Here is a 16,608-nt window from a genome sequence, read left to right as displayed (position 1 = left end):
TCACTCGTTTTCCTGCTTTTTCCCAAGACTGCAGGCTTATGGCTTTCAGTGGTTCTGTTGTTTTCCTTTGTTTTTGTATTTACCAAATCTTGAGAACACTGGAAACATTGCTGAGGGGACAGAAGTACACGCATATACAGCTACACAGCAATGGGTGTAAGTTCCCAACATAAAATGGAGAACAATGGATTTTGCCCTCTGTGTTTCAATTCCAAGCCTGAAACAAGAGCTTGAAGACGTTTTGAAGACGAGGAAAAGGAGCAAATGACAAAAGCACTTAAGGCCATTATGCTGTAAACAGTTTTAGAACAGAATTAAATAATAGAAAAAGTAATGTGACAAGGCAGCGAATTTTGGAGTACACTGAAGATGGCTTAAGTTTAAAATGCTCTGGCAGAAAAATAAATTGTTAAAGCATGTAGTGTTTTTGGATTTTTTGTTGTAAATACACGACACTAATTTCATGTTGGACAATGCACTATATATTAGACAATAGTTCACAACAGTTGAACTTTCGAAATGTTAATTTTTATTGCACGCTTCCCATTATAAGATGAACACATATGTAATTAAGTCACATTCTCCTCACAGAACCTACTAATACAAAGTTTAAAATAATCTTTTGCTGTGTTGTTTCCTGTGCCCAAGAGAAATTTTGATTTACTGGAACCTAATTTCTTTACTGGTTGGCACAGGCTGCTTAACTCTCATCTAGTAGTGCAGAATTCAGTTGTATTTACTTGCTAAGGTGTTTTTGTATACATTGCTGTGCACTTATTAAACATTGTACAACAGTGTTCCCAGTTAGGCCAATGATGCATTTAATTAGTCTTAGTTCTGCTCTCTTAACTCTTAATCCTACACTGCTAGAAGAGAGTTAGGCAGTGCAAGCTGTGTGCACCAGTAAAGAAATTAAGTTTCAGGAAATAAAAATTTCAGCTAGGCACAGGAAACAATACATTAAGAAAATGATGGCACTGAATGTGGCAAATGGTAACATAAAAAAAAAAAGGATGAAACACTAGTGAAAAAAAATATGTTCATACAGGCCATGCAGAAAATCTGCAACAAGAAAGCTGACTTCAGCATCATCATATTTGGTGGTGAAATTAACAAAATTATATTTGTTGAGCAGCAAGTCGCTCGGCAGCATGGCGGAACCACGTCATGGCGGCCCTCTCGACATCCTTAAGGGTGGCATCTGGGTGCCTGATGTCATTAGTCAATGTGCCTGCATGCATGAGAAAAATTATACTTCCTATAAGTTTTTCACACCACGCAGAAGTTAGACCAGTATATACTCTACTAAAGAGATAAAACTAAATACCAGCATTAAACTTAGCAAAATGTGAATAATAGCTGCATAAGTCATAAGCTGTTACAATGTCGTACATTATATATATATTGCCATGGAAAATCCATCTAGTTAGGCAATCAGGTATCAAATCTGCCAAAGCAGCCTCAATACAGTGAGTATACTGCTTGACACTAGATTTAAAAAGTGATATCAAAATTGCTACACCTAACTCACCACACATTAGCTTGCACAGATTCAACTCTGAGAATTTTTTTTTCCCCTTCGTTCCAAACCAACTGAAGCTTATTGCTGCGTTCCTACTAAGGAGGGACTGTAGAATGCGTGTTGTTTTCTGTTTTGTTGAGTCCCCTCCTTGGACAGCCAAGTGCTTCTTCTGTCAAAAAGAAACAAAATATACAGTTATAAAGATAAATTGGCATTCAGTTAACATTGAAAGTTTTGCAAGCTAAATGATTTCTTTGTAATAGAAAAATGCTAACTGGCTTTTACTTTTACTCATATTCTTTAAAATTGTCATAGACAGTTAATGTAAAATCCTACAGCATGTCATGAATGACACCGTGTCATAAGTAACATCAGTATCAATTTCTGTCTTGTAACTACAGCCCACTGTCACACATTGTTTTCTAGTTACAAGACAGGCAATTTTACACTGAGCTTAGACCATGAAGCAACGTGATTAGGGAGTGGAGCACTGATTAAAACATGCTTACAGCCACAAAACTGGCAAAATTACAAAAATAGATGAAGCAGAGAAATCACCATTTGATGTCGAGCTTGTCTGTCTGTCTCAAGCTTTTTGTCATAGTCAAGCACGTCTGTCGCATCCAAAAAAGGCAAATCAGGGAGGTCACAAGGTTGTGAAGGTGCACTGTTGGCATTGCTGAGCAGCTCATTAAGGCATTGTGAATGGGCCTGCTGGGTCTGCTTAATACCATTGAGTATCTGTAAGACCCTTTCCATGAAGGCTACAAAAAAAGAAAAAAATTAATGGCATTAGTATTATGTAAATTTTCATTTCAGTGCTATTTGCAAGATGAAAAATTACGGCGTTTATTCGAATATAGGTAGACCTTTTTTCTCTTGATACTGTTACCCAAAATTAGCTATCGACCATATTTGTGAACACAGCTAGCCAGAGTACCAAGCTGAGTTCCACCATTACGCATGCCGTAAGGCCAGTCTATTAAGACTGGCTTTAAAGAATGCTGCCTATTTAACGCACTCAACGGTGCACAAACAACATTATTTGGGACTCCAAAGATGCCTGCGAAGCATCCAGCGAGGATGTCTTCTCTGCCAGTTCAGACGAGGTTACAGCTTGTGGCATCAACTAACGAGATTTAGTAGCAAAGCAGTAAATAAAGGTGTGTCATGGTCAAAGTGTTTCATTTTTCTAGAAATATATAGGTCTACCTATATTCAAATCATATTTCTTAAATTTTTCAGTGGGTTTACTATATAGGGTTCAAGTATGTCAGTAGTCAACCTATTTTCGTGTACATATAGTAGTTGATGTGGCAACACTTGGAAAAAAGAAACAGTGATGAGCACTACTAAACATACTATAAGCCATAGTTGGAACATACACAGCGGAGCACATGCCTTCTTTATAGTTTTCGTCACCTAGCACTGGCCTTGTGATAACAGTGTGAGTTAGGATTCACGATTTGTACAACGCTGCAACCACGCCACGGACTACAAGTGCTTTTCTAGGTCACCGCTTGCACGCTAGCAACCGTCATAGCTTGAATGATGAGGCGCGCTCCTAAAGGAGGAAGAAGCAATAAACTGTGCCACTGACTCATGGCAGTGTCACTCCATCACGATGACATTGAGAAAAGGTAGTGCACCAGCGGCAACATACAAAAGATTTTCTTACATGCTACACAGCTGTGCTATAGGGTTGACTAATGAATACTCACGCTCACACCATTATCGTGAAGCGAAAGCTAGGTGAGGCAAACTGTGTAGAAGCTACGTGCTTTGCTGTCTGCGTTTCAATTTACACAGGTACATAGCACAAGTGAAAGAAACATATTGTTCAATTATACAAGCTTAAGAGATGGAGCTCTAAGAACTTGCTGCTTATCATTTACACTACAGCATTCAACAGGGAACATGTGAATGCATGCTGAAAAATAAATATGCAGATATATAATGACCGGACAGCCAGCAATATTGCAAGAAATTCTGACCTCGTGCTTGTTAGTATGGCTTCATGACAGAAAAGCAGAGTGACGAATGGGACGAGAAAGAGAGAATAGGACTAAGCACTAGCTGCTATCAAGCGCATTTATTCTGCAACTGCAATATATACGCTTCAGAAAATCAAAACGAAGGTACTAAAAAAAGCACCTAAATACCAGATGTGTCCATAATGAAAACGAAACGAGCATCTAATCTCTTAGTCACGGAGATAGCCATTTTCTTTTTCGGTCAAGGAAACTATGCACCACTGTGCATTGCAAAGGGCTTTCATATGTCAGCTCACTTCTTGCTGTAGTGGCTTAGCGGCTATGGTGTTGTGCTGCTAAGCTTGAGCTCGCAGGTTCAATTCCTGGCTGCCGCATGCACATTCTGATGGGGGCAGAATGCAAACATGCTCATGTGCCATGCACTGGGTACACGCTGAAGAACGCCAGGTGGTCCAAATTATTCCAGAGCCCCCCATTACGGTGTGCCTGGCTCATAATCATATCTTGCTGGAGGCACGTAAAAAGCCAGAATTAAAATTTTTAGGGTCAGCCCACAGTCAGTTGCCTTGACCAACAAAAAAGTTGGCTATCTCCACGGCTGAATGATTGGACACTTCATTGTCATATTGCCGTCGTGATGCCATAATGGTCGTTCCACCTTCGTCATTCTAACATCATCACCGACTCTCGCCATGCCATCATCACCACATCATCGTAATCACATGGTTATCATCACACCATTGTCATCGCACTGTTGTTTTCCATTGTCATCACTTCAAACATGTCATCTTATTGTCGTCGCCATCGTTGTCATGCAGCTGTTGCCGTATCTTCATCACTCACAGTCATCACCATGTGCATCATCCCATTGTACTCATGCTGTAGTCGTCACATCGTCATGATTATACCATAGTCATCGTTTCAAAATTGCCATTTCCTTGTCGCCATGGCGTTGTCGTCATAATACCTTCATTGTTCCATAGACCATCATACTTCATCATTACATCTTCATCACACAGTCTTCATTATGCTGTCATGCTCATGGGGAACCTCACCAAGTGAGTGCTGTAACAAAGCGAGCTGATACCAGAGACACCATACTTCGCCTATAGCGAAAGCAATGATAATCTCAGAATGGCCACTGTAGATTTTAAACGAATGTGGCTTCAGCAATGTGGTGTGCTGCTAAATTGCTTGCTAATCACCTTACAGTCAACAGTCTTCATGAGATGGGTTCTACCATAACTTTTTCTGTCATGAAGCTGCAAGATAACTAAAAAAGAAAGCTGATTTAGTGCGATGAGTATCACCTTGTTTCCAATATGTTACAATGAACAACAGTCTAAGTTTGTGCTAATGGACTATCACGAATGTGAATGGTACATATAGAATACAAAAAAGAACTTCTCTCAAGTCAATATTAAATGAGAAAGGAAGACGAATCAGTCTTCACAGATAAAATACTGAAAATTTCGCCTAAGCAACACTAAAATCCACCACTGAACCCTATTAACTATAACGATTAGTAGGTGGACGACATACCGAGCACTTGTGGATCTGTGTGTGACCTTGTAGCTCCAGTCAGATATGTGGATACCGGCCTGTACGATGAATCTGAACATAAACGACACCACAGGTTATGCTCTGCCTGACTTCAGTGCATTAAATGTCCAAAAACAAAAATTATAATCACTGACCAAAGCCAGCATAAAGATTTATATTACATGTGGGACATACCAAGAGGTTGCAACTCAGTGAAGCTGGCAGCTTCAGCATGTGTCGAAGCAGGCCTGCATAAGGTACCTGAAACAAAGACTCAAAAGGATAGTTAGATAGATAGATAGGCTCAAAAAGCCTGAAGTAGGCAAAGATTCCTAATTGCATTAAAGAAACTAAATATCAAGAACTGTAGCACCATAACGAACATAGCAATGCAACATCAGAATGACACACCAAGCACATGTGGTTCCGTGCGTGACCTTGTAGCTCCAGCAAGGGGTGTGGATACTGGTGTGTATGATGAACCTGAACATAAAAAATAGGCATTTGATCATAGCCAATAAATGTAAAAAAAAATCAAAGTGGTAACAATGAATGACAGCAACATAATGATGGATATCCCATAAATGACATACCATGAGTTTGCAATTCCGTGAATGAGCCGGCAGCTTCCGACCTGTGCAAAGCATCTAAAATGAAAACACCGTGGATTAAACTCCACCTGGCCACAGAATGCATAAGCAAAAAGCAAAAATCGAACAGCAGCAACATAAAGAACATAACATTGCATATGAATTACCCACCGAGCACATGTGGATTTGTGCATGACCTTGTAGTTTCAGCAAGAGATGTGGATACTGGCCTGTAGGCTGAACCTGAATGTAAAACAGACCACAGGTTATGCTCCACATGACCACAGTGTAATAAATGCACAAAAACTAATACTAGGAACAGTGAATGACAGCTGCACAAAGATGCATATTACATAGGTGACTAACCTTGAGTTTGCAAGTCTGTGTATAATCTTGGAGCTTCAGCATGGGTAGCTACAGACCTGTGCAAAGCATCTGAAACAACGAGGACACCATGGCTTACACTCTGTTTGATAGCAGAATGCACAAGCCAACAAAAATTTAAATATACTAGCTGAGACAAGCAAAAAGTTGAATGTGTCAATAAACTGCATGCATGGCGCACAAAGCATTTGTGTCATGTCCTGTTATGTCTTATGCTGATATTCATTCAAAAAAGCCTCAGTAGCCAGTTAGTGGTCTTAAATTTTTTACAAAAGGTGCAGAAGCTGAGATGGTGGGGCAAGGGGGTATTCTGTAAGTGTCCACTGTGGGGATACTTACAGAATATACCCCCTCTTCTATGATCTGTACAATGCATCTTAATCATAATATGCAGTGCTCCAGTGCACAAGTGTGGTACAACGCAACATTAAACTGCAATCACGTATCTAAAGTCATACCAGGCACTTGTGCTTCTGCCTGCCTTCTCTCAAATGGTATAGATGCTGGTCTGTACAGTACAGCTGAAACAGAAAGAGGCCACTGGCGATGCTGCACCTCAACACAAAATACATATAAAAAGAAAGAAAACGCTATGTGCCAGCACAGAGGCATTATTTCACGGCTGGTGAGACAATCAAAAAGCTGCAGGAGAATAAATAGCTTTACATAGTCCTGTAAAGTTACATTACAAACATTATGCACCACTTTGTTAACAACTTTGCAGAGCGAAATTCTTATGTTGGAGTGGCTGTCTTAAAAGGCCGGCTTAGAAACCTTGAAAGAAATGTAATATGGTACTGTAATTTGCTGAGCCTGTGGATGAAGCTTCCAACAATCTGACAGTCTTAAGCAGATACTGTCATTACTGCCAGTTAAAATGGATTTCATCCTCATTCTGGAGGCTTATATGGAAAGTTAGATCAACACAACTAGTTCCTAAGTCAGGAGCTATAGGTGAAGTTAAAGATTAGCACAATGCTTCACAATATGTATAAAGTGAACGCCTGTTCCTGCACTGACTCAGGCCTGCAGACTCAGTTCGTCAAGCCGACGTTCCAAGTGAGGCATGCTGTGAAAGATTTACAAAAACAGTGCACTAAGCATGTCGTAGTTTCATATCCTCAAGAGCTATAGAATTCACAGGCAACAAACTGTTTGTTGATTAGAACTCAAATAGAACAGCTAAGTAAAAGGAAGGGCAAGCTTATGTGTGCCTGGCTGAAGACTCGATATGGTGCGACCAGTGGTCCCAAGGCAAAGGTGTACAAAAAGGTTTAATTAACTTTTGAGTATGATACCGGTTTAATTGCTACCACAGCATAAATGACAAAACAGTTTAGGGTGGACAACTATCCTGGCCCTTATGTTTGGCAATTACACACCAGGCACTGCAGCCACACCTAACAGCGACCTAACTAGAGTAGAATGCAGCAATTGCAATTTCTTGCAGGACGTATGAATGAGTCCTAGACATAAGCAAATAAGCAGCTGAAAAATCTGAACGGCAGTGAAAGTAAACTATCTATGATGCTAGAAATAAAATGAAATTACCACGTAGACAATTATATAGCTTACGGTTAACCCGAAATCCATTAGGCTAAACTTAGAAAGTCAGAGATGAAAAGAGGGCCACAAAAGTGAAAGACATACTGGCCTGTGAACTTGGTTGTGAGGCCTCCATGAGTGAAAATGAACAGTCCCAAACATCTGAAGTAAAAGAATGGTTACTATAAAGCATTTGAGTTGCTTCAGGCAGGTTACCTGTACAGTGCGGGAGTTGGTAAGACAGCTCTCCCGAGGTCGGCTCATACCTGCCTAAAGGAAGAAAAAAATTATTAGGAACTAAATTTCCATTCTACACCCGTACACACGCCACAGAAGATTTACTGTTTGCACAGCAGAGTAGATGATAACTAACTTGAAAGTAGTTTTACAAAATCTTTGAAATATCATTCACATTTCTAATTAATAGCATGCTGACAACATCCCCCTCACCTGTCACGGATAGTGGCTGAGGTGGTGTTGGTGCCCTTGGTTGGACATATTCATCATTTTCATCGTAGTCTGAGCTGCCATTCTCATCATCTCGAAAATGCATTGCACGTCGCCGCCTTCTTTTGCCCCGTCCCAATTCTCTTCCACTGTTACTGTCAGATGAGTACTGGAGGGAATTAAGCTTGTTTTGCGCCCTCTCATAGGTATCTGGGGGGAAAAAGTTTTTTACAACACAGAAATTGAGAAAGCAACAGTCAACCTTACCAGCCCAGCGTTTGACGATGCACTGCACTTCAATCCAAGAGTCTGTTGGCTTAGTGCCTTGCATCGTTAGTTTTCGCCGTTTGCCAGGGTTTTTTTCTATTGGCCAAAACGTAGAGTGGTGGTCTCCTTTCAGCCATGACGTGTGAATGATGGCCAAACTGTCCTCTTCAGGGAATGAGACCACAGCAAAGGGGTCACCTAACCACAAGCAATTATTCAATTTATCAAACTCATCAGAATGCTTTTCTTTGTCATTTAACATGAAGCCTGAAAGGTTCGTGCAGTTCGTGACGTTGGCGTGTCAAGCTGAATGCGTACACACACACACAAAAGAATAAATAACAGTAGCAGAAATGTTCTGAAGAGCACAGTCACTTTTGGTGCACAAACGGAAATACTGCAAATTTTTTGCCAACTGGAAGCCTCACACATTTCGTTTTGATTTTTGAAATAGGCCAGAATTGCAGACCAGAAGCTTGGGATGCCAGATGTACATTTAAAAGTGAAGAACTACCTGGGTACAAGTAAAGGTCTTCCAACTTTTCATATTTTCTGCCAATTATTACAGGCTGACGATCATCAGAGTGTGCAATATTCTCCATTTTTACAATTGTGCCATCATCAAGCATACTTGTGGAGTCCCTTTTGCCTGGTTTGAAAGTAACAGAATCAACTTCAAGGGCTTTGTACTGTGGCACAACACATCCAGGAGGCAAAGGTCCCTCTTCGTGTCTTCCTTTCAGCTTTGCACGTTCTGTACCTATAAAAATGACATCCCAGCTAGATGGTGGTTGGGCTGAGCTACTAGGTGAAGGCTTGTTGAAAGAACGTTCTTCAAGAATACGATTGTGTAGCTGCTCCAGTGGCCTTTCGGGTTTTCGCACATACTTCTTTAGCCTACACATGTAGTTTTCGAATGGAAATGCACTGTAGTTGTCCAATGGTCCATGAGTGTTAACGTCATCTGCTACATGAATAAGCCCATGAATGTTGTGGGACACTGCATGCTTACCAAACAATGTGATGTATACCTCTACAAAATGCCTCAGAAGCTTTCTCGAGTACTCCAAGTGTTGACTGCAATGTTGCGGACTACAAAGCAGGCTGACAGCACAATGCAATGTTATAAAGTTGTCCATTAGGCACTGTGCAATGTGCGACATTAAAGGGCCCCTGAAACGGTTCGGACAAATTTTGTAGACGCGTAGGGTACAGCTTAAGTAGAACATTCACACCACAATTTAAGTGAAGCGTTACGTATTAATGGAGCTTCAAGCGATTAGAAGTTACCCTCCTCCCTAGTCATGCTTTTCCTCCTCAACTCGTTCGCCGAGCGATCGGGGCTAAGCTCTGCCTTCACTGGTTTCGCGTCACGATGCGACGTCACATCGTCCACTTCCGGTTGTTTTGGAGCCCGCCCCCGCCCGCGTGAAACCTCCCCGCTAGCCGCTTGGCCGTCGACCCCAAGCGAGAGCTATCGAAGCAGCGTGCGTTGCGAGCATTCTGTCGTAGCGCCGAACGTGTCTGGTATTCCGGTAACCACAGGCAAGCTGGTCATTTCGGCAAACGACTGGAGGCATAAACTCAAGCTGATGAAGGAACTTTAGCGTAGACGTACGTGCGGCCTGATCGGTCTGCACGGTCCAGCCACTTGTTGGCGCAGTGCTTAACCAGCCAAACAAATCGCTAATATTGCTCTAACCAAGTGTAAAACATTTTAAACATTTATAAAAACAAAGTGTTGATGATTACACTCCTGCGAAAAATACACACCAGCAGCCAAAGAAGAATACACTTCGTTACTGCTACTGTGTATGGTTGAGCTCTGTGCCACCAGGTGGCTGCACCGTGCAGACCATTCGCATTTGCGATTCTGCTCATCCCATGGCTCATCCCGTTACGGCACAGGCAAGCGGCCAGACCCTGTCCCCTTGCGCTTGCATTTGCCCTAATACCGGACTCGCGAAACGCTATTCCGTTAGTAATTTTCCGGTGTAAAGTGACGGCCACAAACGCGCAAACCCTAGCGCCGATCGGATAGCGGCAGTCCGATGCGCAGCAGCCAGCTCGCTCGTATGCTGTCTTGCAGAGGGACACGATGTCGCAGCTTGACATATTGCCAGTCGCTACGTTTGCAGTCCACAAAGCAACAAAGTCGAATCGTAGTGCTCGCGAAAAGACTGAGACCGACTCTGACCGCGGAGCTCTCGTCAAAATGGAGTACGTTGTAACACAAGCAGACGACACTTGCTGTGTGCCGGAAGTGCTTAATTGTATTGAAAAGTCGTTCTTGTGCATTCTCTTTATGTTACTTTCTGTTTATAAAAACAAATGAACTAACATTCCAACTATTACGAAGATCATTTGTTTACCATAATAAAGTTGGAAAAATTATTGATCACGCGCCCTGGTCAGCCAATCGGATAGCTCGCCCCACTGACGTCATATGGGTGATTTTCGTCATATGGGTAGGGGCGGCTTAAAATTCCGCCGAGCAACGTGCTCCGATCGGCAGCGATGTGCATTTTTAAAACCTTATAATAAATTACACGCTTTACGCGGAACACTTAGATGTGTCAATTAATAATCAGAATGACCTACTCTAACGACTCAGTACGTTTGTAGAAAATCGTCAAAATCGTTTCAGGGTCCCTTTAAAACAACAGGCCCTGTGTATAACAGAAACATGCGAAATTCTGTGGCCTTCCACTTATCAAGCTCCGACAAGCTTTGGGGCTTCCTGGACAATTCAGATGGTACAAAGTGCTTCATTTCTGAATTTTCTCCTGACACTGCGTCTCTTGAATCTTTTCCAATACGGTATTTTTTTTCACCTTTGATCCAAAGTAGCAGGAGCTTCCGTACTATGCCAAGACAAATCAAGTGCATGTAATAAAGTGGAACATGCTTAATGATGTCAATAGGCAATTCCAACGAAATGGTCTTCATGGTATGGTGCTCTTCTTGTTCTGCTGTGCGAAAGCTGTTATTTGTTCTTAATGGCGCATCTACTTCAGGAAAGCACATTCGTCCTTGCTCAAAATCTCCTTCAGTCATGCATTTGGAGCAGCTGAAATACCCATTATGCCCTTTGATGCCAAGAACGTACGACTTTGCAGGTGCATCACAGATTAGTGCTCCAACTTGCACAGCAAAGTTTTTGCTTCCTAGTGTCAGGCCTTCTTGGAGCACACTTTTCAGGTCCCGCACGAATGGTTGCAAGTACACATTGGCCTGAGATGGTTTGCACTCCCCAAAAAAGACACCGACTGGAAATGGTTCGCTTGGTTTGCAGTTGGACACACGACAAAGAATGGGCCAGAACTGACCTCGTGTGCTTTTAGTAAGTGGCAGTCCATCCACATTTACATGGATAACAATAGGATCAGGCACATGAACATGTGTGAGAGCTGAGTGAAGCCCTTCACACAAGCCAAAATGACAATACTGTCCAGAATCCATCAGTGTGACATTTGCAACTCTCGGTGTAGACAAAAGTGCCCTGGCGCTGTTTGGTAGCTCACGCAAGCAAGAATATGAGCGAAGAACCTTTAAAAGATTTGTGATGACGTCGTGAGGTACACTCGATTGTAAGCTCCACTGTCGCAGGTCTTCTTTCAATGAAGCAATGTCCAGTTCTTTAAACAATGTGCTTGTGCTAGTAGAATCCGCTACGGTGTCCTGCTCTGTAACGCTTCTGTGGCGCCTGCCAAGCACGTTGTCGAGTTCCACGGGAAAGCTGTGATTGCTATGTATGCTGTCACCAGACTGATCCACATCGTAAAATTCCTGCGCACCGCCACAAATGCCGCCACTGGCAACTTGGCCGAGCGAAAGGTTCGGAGGTGGTTCGCGAACTTCCACTGGCTGAAAGGAGGTGGCAGCAACACCAGGAAGATTCCCTGCGTTAATATGTTCGCCAGGAGCTGCCAATATTGCGCGCACATCGGCCTGCACGGCTTGGCTGACGCGACGGTAGGCAGTCGCTCTCGACATGGAAGCCATGCTGACGTTACTGCTCGCTTGTATTCCTCGTTGTTCAGATTCTCAATCGCCAGTAAATTGATGTGTGTGTGTTTACGCGAGTGACACTGAGAGTATACCACTGGACTGCACTTTAAAAGCGGCATGTTAACGCTACGAAGATAGAGGAATGAAAAATGCGACCATAACTTACTTTCGTATTCGCTTTCCATGGCGCGCTTCCCGCCAACCGTAAGCTCTAAAGAAGGTGAAAAATAAGGCCATCACACGTATGTCCGCAGGCCAGACCGAACAGAAACAGTTAGCAAATGACAACACTTACCTTCGATTGAAACGCAGACTGGCTCCGCGAGCCCAAGTATAATATCTATTTGAGAAAGCGCGCGAAACCCCCGAAACTACACCACACTGTAGGACCTATGCGAACACGGAGCCCACGGGAGAAAAATGCGAAACCATGGCAACAGAGTAGGCACAGCCGCCATGCCGTATATGATAAACATATAATAAAATCAAAAGTAAAAGGAAGCTATTCGGTATTTTAAATACTAATAATAAAGTTTTTGTTTTATTGTGTTTTTGCTGCCTATTTAGAATTATTTATGGAGTAAAATATAAATTCAAAAAGAACTGAAACCGAAACTGCTCGCCGCTTCTCCGAGAATTTGGAAGCATGTATGCAGGTCTGTCGCACGGATCGATGGTTTCAATCCCCAATAATCTACGTTGAACTACATTCATGCGCCATCGGAGTTGAACCAGTTTAGTGCGCAAGCTTGGTTGATGTAAATATAAATGTGGGACTAACGATCAACGTAGCCTATTGCGCGATGTTGTTCACGCACGTACGTATTGCGCTTGCTAATTAACGCGTGAACGGCACAATTCATATGCAAAATTACAGTAAATAAACGACATTTTGTGTGCTCGCCTCCGTAATGCATATTATGTGTGCAGGGTTACGCAAGTTTAATTTGAGCGCGTACGTGTACTGGGATGGCACATGAAATACTCGTGAACTATAAGCATACGTATTGTTGCGACTATATATATATATTGCATGCAGGTGCCCATTCATGTGCTATTCTGGGACGTTTATTGGACATCCATGGGACATCCATATCACTTCCTTTTTTGGACTTGGGACTTCAGTACTTGCTTCGGACGTCCTTAGGACATTTGGTGTTGTCTGGGGCAATACGGGGGGGATGGAAATAAATATCTCTAAAACGGCGTTCATCAGCCTAACCAAAAAAAAACGACCTTTATCATTTACGTACAATCTTAAAGGCTTGAATATTACAAAAGTCGACAAAGTAAAATACTTGGGTGTCACATTCTCGCAAGACTTAAAATGGGATAAGCACATCACCGATACATGCGCCAAGGCATTCAAGCAATTAGGGTTTCTACGCAGAAGACTGAGTAAAGCACCTCAAGCCGTAAGATTAACTGCCTATAAAACTCTGGTCCGACCTATTTTAGAATACGGAAGCATAGTGTGGGACCCTCATCAAAAAAGTACCTTCGCTATAAACTTGAAAGATTACAGAATAGGGCTCTTAGGTTTATTTATTCAAAGTATTCTTGGCACGACAGTGTAACGGACATGCGCACTCAAGTGCATTTGGCAACTCTTTCCTGCCGGCGTCATGTTGCATCTATGAAGTTTTTTTTTATCTCCTCTTTAACGGACGCATCAAAATCGGAAAAGACGACTATATTCATCCGCCTGGCCGTCGGTCTAGTAGGACAAACCACGATAAGTGCATCCGGCCATTTAATGCGCATTGCAATACGTTCAAGTTTTCCTACTTCCCTCGCGCTGTGAACGCTTGGAATGCACTACCAAGCGAAGCTGTAAAGGATCCACATTTAGATCAGTTTTGTTCTCTAGTGGAGCAGCTAATGGACCCTGCATAACTACTCTTCCTGTTGTAAAACCCCAGAAAGTATCTTGTAGTGTGGTATTATTTTCGTGTGTACATTTTTCTCATGTATAGCATACGATACATAATGCTAGATTTTCTGTTTTCGTGTACGCGAAGCGTAACCATGTAGGTAATATAATATTGATGCACTTGTTGTTCAAAAGTTTTCTGATCTACCTCATGTTTTCCTGTTGTCTTTTTGAGAACATGTTGTATCTTATTACATGCCTATGATGATGAAAGCCCGCTCCCTGTATGGGTCTGCAGAAGACCTACAGTATTGATAAATAAAAAAAATGACGCTCCTATTGCAAGCCAACCGCGCTTGTGCTCAATGGATTACGTTCGTCTACCTGCCCAAGCCATTATATATGTAAACTTGCGGTCTTTTTCTCCCATTCTCAATGGCAATTACATCTTGACCCCAATCGTTGACGTCTTATTTGCCAAAAAACGTCCCTCTTCCTCACACCCTTAGAGTTACGGATAATCAAACGTCTCTGCCCATATTGAACTTTAGCTGGTGCACGCAACTTATCCCAGGTGCTGTGACTCTAGCCCATATCTTTTCTATTGATGAGTGTACCGTTTCTGCATTCGTCACCGATGCTTCCTTGTCCTCTGCCCTTTCCCCTTCCTTGCACAATCTCGTCGACGGTGATATTGACAAGATGTCTGACCTCCTTCCTGCTGAGAAAGCCGATATGTGGTGCATTTTGAAGTCCTACCGCGACATCTTTCACTTAATGACCGTCCTTTGGGACGGACATCTGTGGTCACTCATAAGATCAATACTGGGGACTCCAGCCCAATCAGACGATGTCCTTATCACGTGTCCTATGCCGAGCGAGAAGTGATACAGCGTGAAGTCGACAAGATGCTCACCAAGAACGTCATTGAACCTTCGTGCAGTCCTTGGGCATCACCGGTCGTCCTAGTTAAGAAGAAAGATGGCAGCAGGTGCTTCTGCGTAGACTACCGCCACTTAAACAAAGTAATGCGCAAGGACGTCTACCCTCTGCTGCAGATCGATGACGCTCTCGACTGTCTACGTGGCTCTGCCTTCTCTTCTATCAACTTGAGGTCAGGATGGCGCTCTTGCTGGCGGGGCTTCTATGTTACGCGTTATTCCCGCACACTGAAGCACACATCCTGCCGAGCATGGAAGAATGCGCCAGAAAGACTGTGAAGACGACGATCAGAGTAGCGCTCGTGTTGTAGCTCTGCCGTCTAGCCTGCAGCCGGCTCTCTCTGTATATATTTTTTAAATACAATTTCCTATCCCTTTTGGCTACTCTCATTCCCGTGGCAATATTGTAAAGGTCCCATGTGAAAGCAACATCCTTCTTAAGTTGGTGAGTGGGCAAGGGGTTTTGACGAAATTCTTGTTAAAATTATGAAATACGAGCGTAGCCCAACAAAGCTTCTTACGTCTGCGACAGAAGACGTAACAGGAAAGTTCTGTACAGCGCGAATCTTGTCAGGGTTGGGTTGGACACTAGTGGCACTGACCACATGGCCAAGAACAGCAATTTGACGTCATCCAATTTGGCATTTGGATGAGTTCAAATGCAGGCCGGTGCATCGGAAAACAGCAAGAATAGCTAATAGACACGTTAGATGACTCTTAAAAGTTGGTGAAAAGACTATTACATTGTCTAGATAATACAGACATGTGGACCAGTCCAGAGTATTATTCTATCGAAGGTTGCTGGGACATTACAAAGGCCAAACGACATAACCTTAACTTGGTAGAGGCTGTCAGATGTTATGAAGGCAGTTTTCTCGTGGTCCTTGTCATCTACCGAGATTTGCCAATAACCTGATCGGAGGTCTATTGATGAAAAGTACTTGGCTCTGTGCAAGCAGTCCAAGGAGTCATCAATACGCGGCAAGGGGTAGACATCCTTGTGTGTGATTTTGTTGAGGTGTCTGTAATCCATACAAAAGTACCAACTGCCATCCTTCTTCTTGACAAGGACAACAGGGGATGCCCACGGACTGGATCTTGGCTCGATAACATGTTTAGTCAATATCTTGTTGACATCTCGTTATATCACTTGTTGTTCAGCACATGAAACACGGTACAGCCGGTGGTGTATTGGATTGATCACCAATGTCTGGGCTAAAGGGTGGCTGTCAAGGTAAAAAATGTCGCGGTAAGTTTGCAAGAGATGGTGGGGATCAGCAGCTTGTGTCAGAAGACCAGGTGCAATAATCTTGCTAAGTTCGTCCTTGAGAGTCGGTGAATTGGAGGTTCCTGTAGACAACAGAATTTCGGCGGCAAGAGCCAATATCTCGCAGTCGTTCACAGGCATGATGTCACCCAAACATGTGCCTCTGGGAAGAATTTGAGTCGAGCAGTTAAAATTGAAAAGAGGGAGCAAAGTCTGGTTGCCTGT

General features: G+C 42.8%; 2 protein-coding genes across 2 annotated transcripts; both read right to left on the bottom strand.

Annotated features, from left to right (window-relative positions):
* Nucleotides 1–506: 506 nt before the first annotated feature.
* LOC140219479 (uncharacterized) lies at nt 507–8,651 on the bottom strand. The gene is made up of 9 exons (XM_072289285.1): nt 8,292–8,651; nt 8,028–8,234; nt 7,794–7,847; nt 7,638–7,739; nt 5,254–5,319; nt 5,059–5,130; nt 2,081–2,286; nt 1,532–1,691; nt 507–1,231 (listed from the first exon to the last, which is right to left on the bottom strand). Exons 1-9 carry the CDS (start codon nt 8,551–8,553, stop codon nt 1,119–1,121), a joined length of 1,242 nt encoding a protein of 413 aa, XP_072145386.1. The 5' UTR covers nt 8,554–8,651; the 3' UTR covers nt 507–1,118.
* Nucleotides 8,596–12,322, bottom strand: LOC140219371 (uncharacterized). The gene is made up of 2 exons (XM_072289141.1): nt 10,945–12,322; nt 8,596–9,452 (listed from the first exon to the last, which is right to left on the bottom strand). The coding sequence occupies exons 1-2, from the start codon at nt 12,294–12,296 to the stop codon at nt 8,663–8,665; spliced, it is 2,142 nt and encodes a 713-aa protein (XP_072145242.1). The 5' UTR covers nt 12,297–12,322; the 3' UTR covers nt 8,596–8,662.
* Between the last annotated feature and the right edge of the window lie 4,286 nt (nt 12,323–16,608).

Source organism: Dermacentor andersoni, chromosome 7 (genome assembly GCF_023375885.2).
Source record: "Dermacentor andersoni chromosome 7, qqDerAnde1_hic_scaffold, whole genome shotgun sequence".
Lineage (NCBI taxonomy): Eukaryota > Metazoa > Arthropoda > Arachnida > Ixodida > Ixodidae > Dermacentor > Dermacentor andersoni.
The sequence above is the reverse complement of the archived record's forward strand: the minus strand, read 5'-3'. Positions and strand labels throughout refer to the sequence as shown.

What these genes read in the sequence shown, in the direction of transcription:
- LOC140219479 (XM_072289285.1), bottom strand. Translation starts at nt 8,553, where the DNA reads ATGTTAAATGACAAAGAAAAGCATTCTGATGAGTTTGATAAATTGAAT. An exon ending in TCAGCCACTATCCGTGACAG is followed by an intron (nt 7,848 to 8,027) that starts GTGAGGGGGATG and finishes TTCTTCCTTTAG; the next exon opens with GCAGGTATGAGCCGACCTCG. An exon ending in GACAAGCTCGACATCAAATG is followed by an intron (nt 1,692 to 2,080) that starts GTGATTTCTCTG and finishes TCTTTTTGACAG; the next exon opens with AAGAAGCACTTGGCTGTCCA.
- LOC140219371 (XM_072289141.1), bottom strand. Translation starts at nt 12,296, where the DNA reads ATGGCTTCCATGTCGAGAGCGACTGCCTACCGTCGCGTCAGCCAAGCC. An exon ending in ACAGGGCCTGTTGTTTTAAA is followed by an intron (nt 9,453 to 10,944) that starts GGGACCCTGAAA and finishes GGGCCCTTTAAT; the next exon opens with GTCGCACATTGCACAGTGCC.